General features: G+C 44.7%; 1 protein-coding gene across 1 annotated transcript; it reads right to left on the bottom strand.

The window, feature by feature from the left end:
* Positions 1-1,817: 1,817 nt before the first annotated feature.
* Positions 1,818-16,968, bottom strand: SLC39A13 (solute carrier family 39 member 13; the record flags this gene model as incomplete). The annotated part of the gene is made up of 9 exons (XM_082001090.1): positions 16,637-16,968; positions 16,238-16,351; positions 14,453-14,574; positions 13,026-13,178; positions 4,380-4,469; positions 3,980-4,030; positions 3,617-3,749; positions 3,385-3,484; positions 1,818-1,893 (listed from the first exon to the last, which is right to left on the bottom strand). The coding sequence occupies exons 1-9, from the start codon at positions 16,902-16,904 to the stop codon at positions 1,818-1,820; spliced, it is 1,107 nt and encodes a 368-aa protein (XP_081857216.1). The 5' UTR covers positions 16,905-16,968.
* Between the last annotated feature and the right edge of the window lie 1,509 nt (positions 16,969-18,477).

The following is an 18,477-nucleotide window of genomic DNA, read 5'->3' as shown; positions in this document are numbered from 1 at the left end:
AGCTGTCATAAAAACTGTGTCAACAGTTCAGGAATCTCCTAGGGAAGTAAATACCTCTGCTGTGGGCACAGCACGCCTGCCTCATTGCTCTGACCCAAATCGCCCTCTCAAGGGACAAGCCCTCTTGATAAAGGCCCTGTGCAGACCAAAGAGCTGTAGATTCACAAAAGCTGTTTAAAGAAAGAGCTGAGTTGGTTCAATTTACATTGTGGCACCTATTTTGTGTCCAATGACTCTGCTAGTTCAATTAGACCTGTTTTTAAAGAGATTTAAGCAAAGCAAGGGTAAGCTCTGTGGAAGGGTTGGTCTAGTAATTGTGCACATCTCTGTGGCAACAAAACATCCCAGTGGAAAGATGGCCTGGTCAGCCCTGTGAGCTGGGATGTGGGAAAGCACTAGAAATGTAATTTATTTTTATTGGTCTCAAATTGCCAGAAATTTTATCCCAAGCATCACAGAACAGAAAACTCCTCCTCAAGCATACTTATTGTCACCCTTTATATCCCTTTCTTTCCTTACTTAGCACACAGTGTTTCTAGACCCATTTTTTTAAAGTCTTTTCACCAGCAGTTTCATCCTTCCCATTTTACCTTCCTTCCAGTATTCGTTGCTGTTGTGCCCTCTCCTTTAAAGGCTGTCAATATTATTTCTTACCCATTTATCCCCAAGACACTAACTCCACTGTGAGGTAAGAAGGCCAGAAATAGGCTACCATCTGTATTTTTGGTTATAGCATGCTCTTAAATAGTCTACACTGAGCAGAGGAAAAGCTAACCAGGCGTTATCGGCTGCTGACCAGGCTGTAGTGTTCAACTACTGTCCAAACTGCCCAGACCTCTGCCGTGACAGTCTAGGGCTGCTGTAGCATGCCAGGCAGGGCTAACATGCTACACCTCAAGAGAGCTCTGAAACATGGTGTGGGGCAGATGGTGGGTGATTCGGGTCTCAAGAGCAGGCTCAGAGCCACGTTCAGCTAATGGTTATGAGGAGAGGGAGCTCAGTCGCAACAGCTACAAGGCTTTCCTTCCAGATGTAGGTGAGCTGGTAGTATGGCAATAGAAGAAACATTTACTGACCATTTTTCAGACTAACAGTTAGGCTGTGCTGGCTATTGGAGTGGTTAGGGCTGCAGCAAGTAATCTCCAAGTTGAGCCATTTAATTGTTGTGACATATCCTAAAGTGCCTCAAGCTTTTGGCTCAATTTCAACATAAACAAATACAAAACAGACCAAAGAAGTGTACTGCTGAGGCTAACACTACCTTTAGGAACAAGTGATGTCAGTGAAAAAAATGGAAAGGGTCCTTTCCTGTCTTATCTCATAGCACCGTTAACTTCTCATGGGTAGGGAGTTCTGGCTAAAGCTGTTAGTTTATTGTTGCTATGCCATCCCTGTTCTGCCTCCAGCCCTTAGAGTGGTAGGAAAAGTTCTTTCTCTTCATCAGCTACAGGAATCACCTGGGTTTTCACACAAGAGCTTAGGAGGTGCAGTTCCATCAGAATGAACCAAACGAAACATTGCCCATTCACTGTAGAGCAGTTGTTCAGTTCATTTCTGCTCACTGTATCTTTTGCTCCATTAAAAACAAAACAAAACAAAACACGGAAGCCCTGATGTGTGGATTTTAGCAGAACAGGGATAGGAGAGCCAGGGAATGAAGTCCTGTACACCCAGACCTCTTTCTCACCTGCTTCTCATACTAGCAGCCAGATCTGCACACACACACATAGGAAGTAACATTAGTGTTCCTTATTGCTTTGTAACAGCTCAGAGTCACTGTGGTGGCTCTGGGAGGCATCATGAGGTCTGCGCAGAGGTCACTCAGTTGTGAAGGAGAGTAGCACCATGACTGTAATGCCTGTACACAGGAGCAGAATTTGCTGCAGGGAGTTCCTGGGGACGAAACAGCAAAATTAGGAGGAGCCATGGACCAATCCCAATAGGCAGCAGTGTAGAGGCTCACAAATGTTTTATTCTTTGCCCTTCCAAATCTACAAGGAGAACACAACAGCTGTATGAAGTCACTAACACAGCTGAGAAGACTCTTTCCCAGCACCCCAAGCAAAGAAGTTGTCTATAAACTGGCATGTGTTTGTTCCACTCAGCTGCAAGACCCAACTTCAGGTTTCGAAATCATTTTAAGCTGATTCAGTCATGCAGCTACCCGAGTATATATTCCTGTCCTTTCTCTCATAAGAGAACCAACACTTCTGCAGCGTGTTCAAGGATACTTCAGGGACCTAATCCAGCTAACAACTACAGTTATGAAAATAAAAAAAAGCTGATGACTTTTGCCTTCTTTTCAGCACCATCTCACGTTTACACTGGATTGAAGTGAGTATGTACCTACCACCTCTGCATACTCTGCCAACAGCTCTGCCAGCACAAGAGGTTACCAACCCAAAAGCAAGCTCCCAATTGATCATTAACATTTCTCCACCAGAAGTTCCTCCTAAGACATATCCTCCTCAGATATAAACTGTGGAGCTGTTTTTTGAGCACTTCCTCAACTGTTTCAGTCAAAATTAACTAGGTGAGCCAAGGCCTCTTACTTAAGCTACTGAAGTTACTTGTCTCATTACAGCTGAAATAGGAGGGAACATTCAGGGGCAGCTCTGCCAGCAGATTTGAGAGGGCCTTTACTGTGGTACAGCTGGGTTTGGACCTGCTACAGCCTTAATCAAACTGCAAGAAACTAGAATAATAGAGATGAGGAGAGGCCAAATATACCAGAATATATATACCAGTGTAGAAAAGAGATGACTGAGGTGGGAGACAGCAACAGACTATGAAATGCTGAATTGCAAAGAGAAGAAAACTATTATTTTCTACTCACATGGCAACACCTAATCAAAATTAATAAGCAAGAGGCTAAAAAACAAACAATAAGAAGCATCATTTAACACAGTGCAGTCAAACCATACAAACCTGCTGCCAAAGGGAGATCGCAGAAGCCCAAAGTAATGGACAGTGTCAAAAAGGGATGAGAGAAGCATGTGAAGGATAGGTTCACGCATGATTATCAGACACACACACCTCTGTGGAGCCCTCATTCAGACAGTCCCTAAACCAGTACATGCCAGAAGCTGACAAGACAGACTAGGGAGTGGGTCACCTTGCTGGACATGTTTCTGAGCAACCTGCTCCAGCTGGTCATGCTGCATACTGTGCTAGCACAATCTTTGGGACTGACCCAGTTGGAGGTTCTCATGTTTTATACTGTCTTTGTAGTCCCATAAATGCAATAGCAGCAGTCTATCCAGCCTTGCCCAGGGGATTTGGAAAGCTGTCATTCATGTGCTCCCAGAACAGGCACAGGGAAGAGTGATATCCCTGCTCCTTGGCAGCAGGAATTGCTGCAGCACAACAGGAAGGAGCACTTACCACGGATTCTTTTCCTCCAAGAGATCAGGCACAACATTTACCAAGGCAATATACAGAAATCCTCCAGAAGTGAAAGGGAGGATCCAGGCTACTGTTTCACCTGCACAAATACAGAAAGCTTTTGTTATTACTGAGACAAAGCCATGGGAGAGAATAGGGAAGGGAAAGAAGATACACACATGGGGACGATAGGCCTCCCTCCTATTCCTACAGAGGTCCTAGGGAGCCTTACCTGCTCCTTTTGGTGACTGAGCACATATTGCAAAGCAGGCTCCTAGAATCCCCCCCAGAGCTGTGGAAAGCTGCATTTTGGCTGCACTCCAGCGGTCAAAGCCAGCCCGAAGTAGGATTGCAAAGTCTCCAACCTAAGAAAACCAATTAACTGCCAGTTAATGAATAGGAACACTCTCAGTCACAAAGGCTATCCATGACAAAACCAGTGCTTCATGACTTTTTCTACTTTTCCATGTAGCCAGTCTCCCAGAGGGAGCAGCTTTCAAAGAGACAAGAAAATGTTAACCAGACCCAACCCTCCTCTGAGTAGATGAAGCACCCTTGTAATACCTCATGATGGCAGGATACAAAGCCCTCTCACCTCATGTGGGATTTCGTGCAGCAGAATGGCCATTGTGGTTAGGAACCCAACCTGTAACAGAGGAGACAAGGTGATTAGGAAACAGTCCCCCAACTCTGAGATGAGACTTTTGTCAGCAGGTCAAGGCCCCTTTCTCCAAGTTAAAACTTGTTACTCAGAGTTTAGAACTATTCAACACGAGGGTAGATGAGCTAACCCTTCCCCTAATGCCAGTACAAATGACTAACATGTCCCAAGGCTGACGAAGCTCTGCATCAGAGTAACAGGATAGGGTTGCTTTTTACTGTAGTCTCCATTTTCTCAGAAACTCCTCACATCTTTGATTTTTTTTTCACATGTTGCATCACACTTGAGAACAGGCCTCTCCAGTTCAGTGCACAGCTGGTGACAGAAACCTTACCTTTCTGCTAACCAGGAAGCTGGCTGCTACCGCCAGGCCATGTGTAAAGTTATCAATGGTGTTGGCCAGCAGGTTGAGGTATCCACTAATCTGCAAAGAGAAGAAAGAGCCCCTGATAAAGGAAGAGACATAACAAGATAAAAGAAAGTACGTGGCTTAGACACAGGTTATACAGAGTCATGATGAGATGGGAAAGGTCAGGACTGGCACTTCTGGTGAAGACCTTAAACTACGTCGGTGCTGCAGTACAAATTAAATCACAGAATCACAGAATCACTAAGGTTGGAAGGGACCTTCACGATCATCAAGTCCAACCATTAATCCAGCACCACCATGTCCCGAAGCGCCACATCCACAGGTTTTTTGAAGACTTCCAGAGATGGCGACTCCACCACCTCCCTGGGCAGCCTGTTTCAATGCTTGACCACCTTTTCGGTGAAGAAATTTTTCCTAATATCCAATCTAAACCTTCCCTGGTGCAACTTGAGGCCATTTCCTCTCATCCTATTGCTGGTTACTTGGGAGAAGAGACCAACACCCACCTCACCGCAACTTCCTTTCAGGTAGTTGTAGAGAGCGATAAGGTCTCCCCTCAGCCTCCTCTTCTCCAGACTAAACAACCTCAGTTCCCTCAGCCGCTCCTCTTAAGACTTGTGCTCCAGACCCCTCACCAGCTTCCTTGCCCTTCTTTGGACACGCTCTAGCATCTCAGTATCCTTCTTGTGGTGAGGGGCCCAAAACTGAACACAGTATTCGAGGTGCGGCCTCACCAGTGCCGAGTACAGGGGCACCATCACTTCCCTACTCCTGCTGGCCACACTATTCCTGATACAGGCCAGGACGCTGTTGGCCTTCTTGGCCACCTGGGCACACTGCTGGCTCATGCTCAGCCGGCTGTCAACCAGCACCCCCAGGTCCCTTTCCGCCGGGCAGCTCTCCAGCCACTCCTCCCCAAGCCTGTAGCGTTGCATGGGGTTGTTGTGGCCGAAGTGCAGGACCCGGCACTTGGCCTTATTAAACCTCATACAGTTGACCTCGGCCCATCAATCCAGTCTGTCCAGATCCCTCTGCAGAGCCCTCCTACCCTCCAGCAGATCAACACTCCCACCCAGCTTGGTGTCATCTGCAAACTTACTGAGGGAGCACTCGATCCCCTCATCCAGATCATCAATAAAGATATTGAATAAGACCGGCCCCAGAACCGAGCCCTGGGGAACACTGCTTGTGACCGGCCGCCAGCCGGATTTAACGCCGTTCACTACAACTCTCTGGGCTCAGCCATGCATCCAGTTGTTTACCCAGCGAAGAGTAAACCTGTCCAAGGCACGAGCCACCAGTTTCTCCAGGAGAATACTGTGGGAGACGCTGTCAAAGGCTTTACTAAAGTCCAGGTAGACAACGTCCACAGTCTTTCTCTCATCCACTAGGCAGGTCACCTGATCATAGAAGGAGATCAGGTTGGTCAAGCAGGACCTGCCTTTCATGAACCCATGCTGGCTGGGCCTGATCCCTTGGTTGTCCTGCACATGCCCTGTGAGCACTCTCAAGACCAACCGCTCCATGATCTTCCCCGGTACAGAGGTCAGGCTGACAGGCCTGTAGTTCCCAGGATCCTCCTTCCAGCCTTCCTTGTAGATGGGCGTCACATTGGCAAGCCTCCAGTCTTCTGGGACCTCCCTTGTTAATCAGGACTGCTGATAAATGATGGAGAGTGGCTTGGTAAGCTGCTCCGCCAGCTCTCTCAGTACTCTCGGGTGGATCCCATCAGGCCCCACAGACTTGTGAGTGTCCAGGTGGCTTAACAGGTCCTTAACTGCTTCCTCCTGGATTATGGGCGAGTTATTGTGCTCTCCATCCCCGTCTTCCAGCTCAGGGGGCTGAATACCCTGAGGATACCTGGACTGGCCATTAAAGACTGAGGCAAAGGCGGCATTAAGTACCTCAACCTTGTCCTCGTCCTTGGAGACAATGTTCCCCGCCATATCCAGTAAGGGATGGAAATTCTCCTTGCCTCTCTTTTTGTTGTTAATATATTTCTAGAAGCATTTTTTATTATCCTTTACAACTGTGGCCAGACTGAGCTCTAGCTGGGCTTTTGCCTTTCTAATTTTGTCCCTGCTTGACCTAACGAGATCCTTGTACTCTTCGTGAGTTGCCTGACACTTCTTCCAGAGATGATAAACTCTCCTCTTTTCCCTGAGTCCAGCAAAATCTCCCTGTTCAGCCAGGCTGGTCGCCTTCCCCGCCAGCTCTTCTTACGGCACATGGGGACCGCCTGCTCCTGCGCCTTTAAGATTTCCTTCTTGAAGACTGTCCAGCCTTCCTGGACCCCTTTGTCCTTCAGAACTGTCTCCCAAGGGACTCTCTCAACCAGTGACCTGAACAGGCCAAAGTCTGCCCTCTGGAAGTCCATGATAGCAGTTTTGCTGACCCCGCTCCTTACTTCGCTCACAATTGAGAATTCTATCATGTCATGGTCACTAAGCCCAAGACGGCCTCCGACCACCACATCTCCCACCAGTCCTTCTCTGTTTGTAAAGAGCAGGTCAAGCAGGGCACCTCCCCTGGTGAGCTCACTCATGTTATGTTCAGTTTTAGAGTAAACTAAGTTTTAGGGTAGGCAAATATTGTCTGAGATTAGGATCATCTTATGCAAACGACAAAGAGTTCTAGAAACAGAAAAAGAGAAAGGAAAAAGAAGAAAGGCAAAATGCAAGAATGTATCTGGTTCTAAATCGAACCAATCAAACCTGACTAATTTACACAGGTGACTGGCTTCAAATATGACCTGACCTTGTTTTCTAGTTACATACTTTAATATCCAACTGTTAAATATCTCCTCTTCAAAAGCTGGCAAGAACAATGCAACAGAACAAATGCTGCTGAAATTGCTTTTTATAACTAAATAAATCTTCAAACATTGTACTAAAAAAGCTTGTGCTTGTGGGTTTGCTTTCCCTTAACAAAGAATAAAAAGAGAAGATAGCGATGACAGTCACAAAAAAAACACCTACTAGAAGGCTGGATAGCATGTATATACATTTGCATATAAACATATTTCTTAAAATTATAAGCACAAAGTGGCTTCCTTCCTCACGAATCCATCTTCACACTAGACTAACTATGGTCATCTCCAGACAAATTCTGAGTATTTGACCTGAAGTGATTTATGAGGGTACCACCCCAGCTCTTTTGCTCACAGGTTTTTGCTTTTTTCCCCATCAGATTTAACAAAAACTACTGCACGTGGGTCCTGAGACACTGCAGTTCACTATATGGCACTGCAGTGTAAATTACTATCAAACTAGGTGTTAGCCAATATATCAGGCTGCCTCTGGACTGCAAGAACTAAGCTGGCATACATTAACTCCAGACACAGGGCAGCATCCAGACACTGTCTAGAACCTGTGAGGCATTACTCTTACTTCACCATAGTGTCACATGCCAAAGCTCAGCTGGAAAAACACAAGTGCTGATGGGTTTCATGAGACCTTTTTGGTCTTCTGCTCTTCCCTATTTCTATCAAGCCCTGCTTGGGGCATCTTTTCTTCATGTCATCTATATGCCACAGCCCAGGTGGGGCTTTCTGTTCAGTCTCTCTCTCCAAAGCACCACCTTCCTGCAGGGCACTTCTACTGCACACTCTGAGGACATCTTTATAGGCTTTAAACTTTTAAAAGTGCATTGATTATTGAATATGAAAATAAAGAATTAAGCAAAGCCTAACTACAGATCACGTTTAAGTAATAATCTAAGTAACATCTCCACAGTGGATGCAGAAGGTCCCTGCATGTTTTTGTAAGAAGAGGAATACAAAGGGATGCATGCAGGCAGACCCATGAACACAGTAGTTTTACTTCTCATTCCTCATTTTCAGTCAAATATGACTGTAAAATTTCTCCTTTTCATGTTGGGATTTTATGTGATTGCATTTTCCCCACAGGCTAGTAATAATTATTCACATAAGTTTTACACAAAAATGCTCTCCCATACCACCATATAGGGGAAAAAATAGACTTCATGATTAAAACATTATGACTTTTTCTTGTCACTGGCTTGGGAAAAAGCTGTCACTGAAAGAAGCAAAGCCTTGGAGTGCTCAGAAATAAATTAGGTTGATTTGACAGTTATGAGCCTCTGACATTTACATTCTGCGAATTCCTAATAGGATGTTCTCGTTGCTCATAAAGAGCACAGCCAGATGAAATGTTTATGTTCATGCTTCAGAATTAATGTCACTGTGCAATAAAACATACTTCTACAAATCAGCAAGGACCCCATATGTCACAGGGAAAAAGAAAGAAGCAGCAAGACAAAATTACTCTACAATGTTTTCACTTGTTGAGGGAATAAAGGCTGCAATGCAGGACAGACATTTGGGTGCAAAGGAAACTGCCCACCTGCAGTTTTCAAGATAGGACAAATTACTACAGCAGCAGCTAAAGAGCAGAAGTTTTAATATATATGGACAAAGGATGACTGATTACAGCTTACTAATCATTAAGCCCTGAAAGGTGACTTTATTTAAATAGTATCTTTCCCTTTTTGTTTTCTGAAAAAAAAGTGCGTTACTGAGTGAATAGTAGAACCAAAGAAGTCTGGCTTGCTATGGCTTTCTCTCTTTTCTTAGCAAGCACCCACTTTGCTCACTTCTGGCAACACTCTTTCCCTGCATGTCCCTTCCCCACCCTGCACTGCATGACAGCCACTTCCCCCCAGACAGGGGCAGTGAGACTTACCTGCTGATCTGCCAACCAGGCGGACCTGCCGAGCACCTCAGCTCCACCACAGTTTTTCCATAGGGCATTAGGTTGCATTCCTCCTCTACCACCATGCTGATTTTTATGGAACTTGCAGAAAATTGATTACCCTCAAGACTTCTATCCTCTCTTGAACTCGAGTAAAATTAATTACAGGTTCAAAAGTTATTGAAAATGAAGGGCAGAACAGATGGACAGACAGATGGAATGACTGCTTATGTTGTTGCCTACAGAAACAGGCTAACAACGCAGGAATATCTTGGTAGTTTTGGTAATTTCCTCCCTACCAGAAAGACTATTAAAATATTCAGATTATATGCTTAGAAGGTAGAAAGTTAGAAACTAATGAGTTAACGTGTGTAGTTTTATTTCATGTATATTGACAACAGTCTCTAAGACTGAAAAGACATGGTAGGATTTTAAAGCTAGAAGGGCTCTCCATAGTTGTCTAGACCTTCTACATAACACAACTGAAAGAATCTCATTCAATTTCTGCATGAAGCTCATTGTTTCTTAAGATATAGTGTATTGTAGAAAGCGGCTTAAATCACAGCTTAAAGCCCACAAGTGACAAAATCTAGTATGTCTCTAAGGTAAGTTGGTCCACTGGCAAGTTACCTTCGGTTACAGAGTTGTCTTTGATTTCTTGTCTGCTACTGTTTGGTATAGCTTTAACTATTCAAATTTAGTCATGCCTCTTACATGGGTATTTGGATACTTTAAGTCACTCCCAATCTGCCACATCTACAGAGCTAAAGACTGAAGAAAACCACCTCTTATCATGTACTGCAAACCTAAAATAATTATTTCAGCTCTTGATGCCTTTACAAATTATCAGTAGTATTTTGGACATTGTGAATAACACTATTGGAAAAAGCAAGATAGCTGTTTCATTACAGCTACACAGAAAGAGGAACACTTGCCTCTCATATACTATTTCCTACTCACCCATCCTCCTGGCTGTAGCATCATAATGGAAGAATGTGTTTAAACAATTTCCTACTGTGATTCTCATACCTTTTTCCAAGGCATTGACTTCCTATAAACTGTCTCTATCTTGTAAATATCATAGAATCATAGGATAGTTTAGGTTGGAAGGGACCTTTAAAGGCCATCTAGTCCAACCCCCCTGCAATGAGCAGGGACATCTTCAACTAGACCAGGTTGCTCAGAACCCCGTCCAACCTGACCTGGAATGTTTCCAGGGATGAGGCATCTACCATCTCTCTGGGCAACCTGTGCCAGTGGTTCACCGCCCTCACTGTCAAAAATTTCTTCCTTAAATCTAGCCTAAATCTATCCTCTTTTAGTTTAAAACCATTACCCCTTGTCCTATCACTACAGGCCCTGCTAAAATTTCTGTCCCCATCTTTCTGATAGGTCCCCTTTAAGTACTGGAAGGCTGCAATAAGGTGTCCCCACAGCCTTCTCTTCTCCAGGCTGAACAACCCCAACTCCCTCAGCCTGTACTCAGAGGAGAGGTGCTCCATCCCTCTGATCATTTTCGTAACCCCCCTCTGGACCCGCTCCAACAGGTCCATGTCTCTCCCGTGCTGAGGGCTCCAAAGCTGGACGCAGGACTCCAGGTGGGGTCTCATCAAAGCAGAGTAGAGGAGCAGAATCACCTTCCTCGACCTGCTGGCCACGCTGCTTTTGATGTGGCCCAGGATACAGCTAGCCTTCTGGGCTGTGAGGGCACATTGCCGGCTCATGTCCAACTTTTCATCCACCAGCACCCCCAGGTCTTTCTCCATGGGGCTGCTCTCGAAGCCTTCATCTCCCAGCCTGTATTGATACTGGGGGTCACCCCAACCCAGATGCAGGACCCTGCACTTGGCCTTGTTGAATCTCATGAGGTTCACAGGGGCCCATTTCTTGAGCTTGTCCAGGTCCTCCTGGATAGCATCTCGTCCCTCAGGCATGTCAACCACACCACTCGGCTTGGTGTCATCTGCAAAGTTGCTGAGGGTGCACTCAATCCCACTGTATGTCACTGATGAAGATGATCTGCATTTTTTCTTAATCTATTCCTTAATATTTGCATGTATCAAAAAATGTTAAAAATTCACCTCTTTTGAGGAAGTTACTCAGGTTAGCCAATATCACTGAACTCATGCAGTCACAATGTGCCATTTAAGTATTACAGTAGTATGTGCAAATGTGAAGATATACTGGTTTTATAAATAGTCACTTAGAAAAATCATCAACCACCAGTGAAGAGATTTGAGAAGAGCTGCATTAATCCAGTCCCTGTTGATAATCTAGAGTAAGTGATTTTTAATATAGCTAACATTAGCAAGGTTCATTTCATGCAGTACTAGTTTTATTAGAATGAGGGAGAAAGTTGTGTTTTATATACATTTGTCAGTGTCATTACCTTCATCAAACAATCTTGTGACTGAATAAAAGGCAGGGAACAAATGTCTGGTTCACAAGAATTTATCTTCCATAAGATTGTATCAATTAGCATTAATCATTATTTTTTACATTAGGACCAGGCTCTGAGCAATTGTGTCCCCCATCAGTGTTTCACTTCTACCTGAAATCAGTGGTAGACTAACCATCCTCTAATTCTGTAGTTCCTTACATAAATCTTTCTAAGATAATGGCACAACATTTCATAACCCAGTAATATTGGTTTCTTCACCACTACCACCTCTAGAAACATTAAGGTGGCACCTTGCAGTTTGCGCAGTGTTCTGTACAGATCACGTGAATGCGACATATCAAAAACACCCAGTGACCTCAACATATCTTTCACATTGTGTAGTAAGGGCTATTAAGGTTACAGCAAAACAGATTTAAAATAGAAAGACTGAAAAGCCTCTGACTGACCACATATACAGGTTTGGGCTAGTTCATGCAACCACACTTTCTGTTCATAGTTACTCTCCTACGATCTTGCACGTTTTTATGGGCTTTCAAACTCAAACTATAGGTCCTCCACCAAAGCAGTTGTTTACTCTCTTGCTCATAATATTCACCCAGACAAGTGTTTCCACAGTACAAAGATAGTAGCATAAAACTGAAAGCAAGGCCAATCTAAAGGTTAGCCACTGCCCAATGGTACAGTACTCCTTTTCCCTCCTCCACCTCCAATCTTACAGGGTTGCTGATCTCCCTTATCCCAGCACTGCAGGCTGCCTGTCATGCCAAGCTGATTCAAGAAGTTAAGTTAGGAGACAAATAAACCTATGGGGGGTGGGGGAAGGAGAAAAAAAAAATAGAAGAAGAGAGACAGAAAAAGAAAAGGAAAATTCTTTGCCTCTTTAGCTCCCTGAATAGGCTCACTGTGGGGTCAGATGAGGTCCAGTGCAAAGGAGGTGATGGGAAAAACAAGTTTGGAGGCAGAATTGGACAAGAAGCCCTTTTTGGCAGCAGATAAACTGCTAATCTGAGAAACTGAACTTTCTAAGTTTTACAGTGGAGAGCTTCAACTGTCAAAATGCTTCCAAAAGGTGCCTTCAAAGGAAACGTGCAGCTCACAATAGGTACAATGCAGGTACCAGGGAACAGAGAAATCATGGCACAAAAATTTAAGGAAATAAAGATATAATGACTATAAGATATAGAGTAACAAAATGTGAAAGTACTGTACTTCGGTCTCAGGATTCAGCCAAAACACACATCATCAGACTTATGCCTTCATAATAGTGACTTTGCCTCTTTCGCTTAAGCTGCAGTGCAGATTTTCTCCAAGTCTGCTATTTCCTCCCTCCTGTGACCTGGGCAGACACTTTGACAGAGCAAAATTAAGCACACCTCACTCAAACACTGAGTTTCCCACTCGGGCACAATTCTTTCCACTGACAAATCCTCCTGACTGACTTTTAAAATACGTGCCCCGAAAACATAAGACAGAAAGGTCAGTTTGTGGGTCTCTTACCTTGATTCTTTTGTCTGTTGGACAAGACTGGAGAGAGGAGCCATTACACCGAGTTGAATCTGTTCCTGCTCTTTGGGATTGGCCTGCCACCTTTGGCAGGGGGTAGCTACCTCCATTGGGAATCTTTCCAGCTGGTGGTTTGGAATCACAGCCCTAAATTAGGGGAAAACAACTTGTCACTGCCTTTTTGTCAGTGATGAATGAGCATGAATCAGGGTCAGAAATCAAACCTTCATCGTTAATCCTTTTGTACTTACAATGCAAATCAGCAGCTCTGGTACCCCAGTGTAATAATGACAACTGCCAGAAATGAAATGGATTTCAGAGAGCATTGTGACATCTGCACTCTGAGACAACAAGAGCAAAGACCTCCCCAATCACCAAGAGAAGGAAAGCAGAAAGAGAGAGGAAGAACTGGAGTCATGCCCCGTTGGCATGAGCCAGGTTCCACTAGAAAGACGAGGGACTGAGCCTGCCACTCTTGCTGGTAGCTGCTGCCCAGAGAAATACAACTCCATCTGGGCAGGGGATGGGGGAAAAAAGAGTCTTGCTCTCCTCAGTGCATCAGAATAACTAAGTCTAGAGAATTATTCTATAGCTGGGACTGTCAGCTTCCAAACAACAAAATGTTCGTCTCAGACTTCAGTCTCTCAGTAAATGAGAAGATTAAGTTCCTTTCAGACTTTAAAGTCTCCCGTTGAGTCAAAGTAACACCTAATCACTCTTACACACTGCCTGACCTGCAGTTTCACCTCTCAAAAGTCATGGCACAGCAAGGACTGAACAGTGTATAGGAGTTGCTGCTAGAAGTTGTGCAGATGTCTGAGGACTAGCTGCTCTCCTCTGTCTTAGAACTACCTCCTGGTACCTCTGCCTACGTTGCCCCTTTGCAGCTGGCTGACTCTCCTCTGAACCATTACTTAGTATTATCTTGGCCAACCAAAAACCCCTGCTACCACACAAAGTTACCCAAACAAATGGCTGGTCCCGGCCACACCCAAGAAGAATGGGCTGGTCTTTGTCCTGACTGAGGACCCAGAAGAGGAGTGAGTCACCATGGCTCAGTGGAACATGCATCAGCAAGCTGTCATCCCTCAAAGCTTACTTGAGCAAAAGTGTCATCTGCAGAGTGCCCCAGCTCCCGCTGCCCATAAAAGGGGAGCTCTCTTTTACATATATCACATCAAGAACAAAACCAGCCCAGAGGTGAGAAATCTCAGCTAAAACCACAAAACCAAAGCCTGGAGATGAAACACCTTTTTCTAGAGCCCAGTGTCAAAGAAGTGGCAAAAAGCTCCCAAGGGGCATTGACAAGCTACTCACAGCTCCAGGATCATTTGCTGAGCCTGTCAGATAGGGCAGATGAGGTGTTTAGTAACAGTGCTCCAAACATAACAGCACTCCCTCCCCTCTGGCTGCTAACTTACCACACCAGGGCACTCCTCCTCTTCTTTCTCTAGGAAGATCTTCTCTAGTACCAGAAAGGTCAGGAAACCAATGATCACCCACAGACCCAGAAGCTTCTGCTGGTGAAAGCTCTGCCCTTCTCCTGAGGGACAAGAGAGAAATCCTCATGTCACTATCAAGTAAACTGTATTTCCCACAAATGAACCCACCCCAGACAGTTTAACCAGCAATTCCAAAACAAGAAACCGCAACGAAAACACCTCTTGCGATGAATAAAGAGCAAACATCTCACAGCAAATTAGTTTAACTTGCTCATTCCTGATCTAAGAGATATCCTCATCTCAGGATACTCAGACTGAGAGCCTCCACCCCTTTTCCTTCAATAGTGCAATCCAAAATATTTCCTGACAACACAGGGAATTTCCCTGAGCTCCATAGGCAAGTGAAGATTACATTATCAAAAATCCTGCAGCTGCATCTACTGAGCAGCAAGCCCTGACATGAAATCTGCCATTCGTGAAGCTGCAGACTCACCTTCCCCTTTCTGCCACACCTGGGCAAGTTATTAAGCCCAAAGCTATAAACTTTCTTTTCAATTACAGACAAGCTTGTGAGATAATCCTCTTCAGCCTGGCTGCAGGAATGGTGATTGCATTGCAGTGGAAGAACAGAATGACTCTGTAATGGGTCTTACATGGGTCAAGGAAACCTTTATGCTTCAGGACAGTCTGGCAGAAGCAAACAAGCTAGAGCAGGAAGACAGAGTCATCTGTGAACCACTGTAGAAAGGGGAAAAAAGGGACAACAGGTTCTGCTGGCAGTGCCAGAGCCATGAGGGAGAAGAGGACCAAAGGCCCAGTGGATTTGAAATCCCAGGGCTTTCAAAACTTAGGACACCCTTTTCCACCACTCTCACATTTGCAGTGGGGAAATGGTTTCTTGGTTTCTCAACAGCTGGGATGCAGCAGCACTTACCGTCTATGCTATCGGTTTGCTGAAGCAGAGAGATACAACCACTACAGGTTTCAACAACCCTGGCTATCAGAGAGGTGAAGGAGATACACCGATAGCACAAGCTCTATCCCAGCCCAAACAGTATTTAGTTCACTGGCGAACACAGGTTTCCTGCATCTCCTTTTTCTCCCCCTGTCCCATCTTAGTCGTGGCTCTATGGATGATTTTCCATGACTTCTCCTTGAGCAAAGATCGAGAGGGCAACATATTTGGGCTCCCACAGATCGAAGTAGCCAGCGGAGGGGCCCCAGCTAGTCCCAGGAAAGAAGTTCTAGGAATAACACTCTTATAGGGTCAGATTTATAGACAAGATGCACCTGATGTGGCAGAATATCCACCTGAGATGGTGCACATGTTCATGTACTAGACCACACACACATTCATAACTTCCCATCAGGTTAAAGAAGCATTCCCTTTCCTTACAGAAAGGACAAAGGAAAATGAACAGAGATTTACAGGAGTCCAAGGCAAGATAGGAAAAGCTGATAGATAAGAAATCCATTGCAAGTTACTAAACATAAAGAAAGTTTGGCCAACTCAGGAAGCCTCCAATCTCAAAATCTTTGGAGGACTGCAGAGTGCAAAGATGAAGTATTACATGTGTTTTTATTATTCCTATATACTTCCCTAGGCATTTGCTTTTACACATTGTTTGGAAGAGAATACCAGCCTAGACCAGTTTTTGGGCTGACTCAGCCTGGCTGGTCTGGTGTTTTCAAGATGGAACGTACTCAAAAAATGTAGCAGTAGGCATAGCACGAACTACTTCTAGGCACATAAAGCTTTCATACCTGTTGTTGCACTGCATGTGTAGGCCCAGGCTTCGGGCAGCAGGTGCAGAAACACATTCCCCAGTAGTCCACCAATTGCAAAACTCAACAACTGCTTCAAACGGTGTGATCCAGCTGAAAAAAAAAAAGAAACAAAATCTGATCACAACTCAGCTGGGAGCCAAAACATCTCCAGCTGAGATTTTGCACAAAGAGACCTAAATTGGAAGCATCTGCAAAGCAAGCTTTCAAAGGAGAGAGCACAAAACAAATAGCTGCAGTGCAAGAAAAAGCCCCTGCACCACTTGGCTGGGATAGCAGTTTGGGAGGGTCCCGGACCTAAGAGGGTGCAGAACAAACAATACTCTTTGTACAAGCTCCATCCAGGGCTTGCACTTGTCTGAGGACTCCCTATCTTACCTTCTGACCGCAGAGCAGCTCCTGTCTCAAGTGGGATCACCAGCAAGGGGAAGACCCCACTCAGCCCCACCATGAATGAACCGATGAGGGAACAGATCCAGGCATCCAGCCGCTCACTGCTGAAAAGGTTTCCCCAGGACTCTACCTCCTTCTCGCACAGAGGACCAGAACTAGCAGCAGCATGACTCCTCGGGAGCTGCTGAGCTTCACAGGCCACGATCAGAAACAAGGACAGCGTCCCATCAAGCAGAAGCTTTTGTTTTGTCATCGCTAAGTGGTCTCAGCCAGGCTGGCCGATCTCTGAAAAAAGCAGGGGAGAGCAGCTCTGAGAGGATGCCCAAGACTCCCTCCCACCATCCCAGAGGAAAGGCCTCGGTCCTCCCTCAGCATCTTAGCACAAGTATGTGTCCCCGTAAGGAACATCTGAAACTTTTCCTGGTTTCAATACAGCACTGAAGGACATAGAGGCTGTTTATCATCAGGTGTATGAAACTGCACATGAGACATCTTGTGAAGGAGTCTGGCTTTCAGCATCTCCCCTCAGGTGGACTGGACAAGGACTCCAAGTACCCTTGTCCTTGCCTTTCAATGCCCCAAGGCTTCACAGAAAGGTATTGACCAGAGATGCTGTCCAGGTAAGTCTTCTCTTTGCTGTGGACCAGCATCCATGTAACAAATTAGGATACAAGACAGGCAACATAACGGAGGTCCATAAAATCATGAGTGGTGTAAAGATGGTGAACAGGGGTAGATTATTGACCATCTCTTCATAGGTAAGTGCTAATAGCCACCACATGAAGCCAGTGAGGGTCAGCTTCAAAACAAAGCAAACAAATGTGACTCTTCACCAGCAGGTAACTTACGTGGGAGTACTTCTCCAAAAATAATGAAAAATTTTACATGGATTCAACAAAGACAGGACAAGTACTAGAAAGACAAATCTATTGATTGTTCATGGTTAGACAGCTCACATTAGACTCAGCAAATCCCCTTATCTGAAAGGAGATGGAGGCTGGAAAAGTAGTTAGAAAATATCATATACACTTGTCCTATTTTTACTTTTTCCTAGAAGGATACTGGGTTAGATGGTTTCTTAGTCAAAATCAGCACAGCTGTTACTAAGAACTCTTCAATCACAAGAAAACTGGAGAGAAGGTGGCATGTTAGAAAAATAAAGATAATTACACTCGTATTGGCAAACAGGAAAGGAAAGCAAATGATGCAAAAGCTGAAGTACAAATACTCCTTTAGTCTCCAGAAGAAAAAGTAATGTAACAAGCAAAATTAATTTGGAAATGGGAGAAAAGAGCAGGTTAGAAAAGAATGGCTTAACAAATGTTCACAAACCAGCTGTAGATTGAGAGGGAATAATGGCATTCACCTGAAAGCATGTAAGAAACCAGTGATCCCTGAAGCATTAGTGACCATCTTTGAAAGTTTACAGGAATATGGGAAGGCCACAGAAGGCTGGAGAAGCATCATGCCTCACCTACCTTTATAAAAAGAAAAAAAAAGGTGGGAGAAGACTTAAGAAGTTACAGACCAGTAACTTCAATCCTCTGAAAGATTCTTGATCAAGTTAAATGATCAGTTTGTAGTTACCTATAAGATAAGAAAGTGATAAAGATAGCAAAGCATTAAGTAACAGCCAGATAGAAAGGGGCCTGATATTATCAAGACAAAATTCAAGGTGTTGGAACCAATCTAAGAGCTCACTGCAGCTGAAAAGGGCTGTGCTGCCCTTGTCCCCCCTCCCTCATGAAGCATCCCCTCCCCATACTCACACCTGACTCCATGAGTGAGTGGGATCAGAAGAAACTAGCAGGAAAAACTATGTTTTT

Source organism: Phaethon aethereus (genome assembly GCF_964289735.1).
Source record: "Phaethon aethereus genome assembly, chromosome: 5".
NCBI lineage: Eukaryota > Metazoa > Chordata > Aves > Phaethontiformes > Phaethontidae > Phaethon > Phaethon aethereus.
The sequence above is the reverse complement of the archived record's forward strand: the minus strand, read 5'-3'. Positions and strand labels throughout refer to the sequence as shown.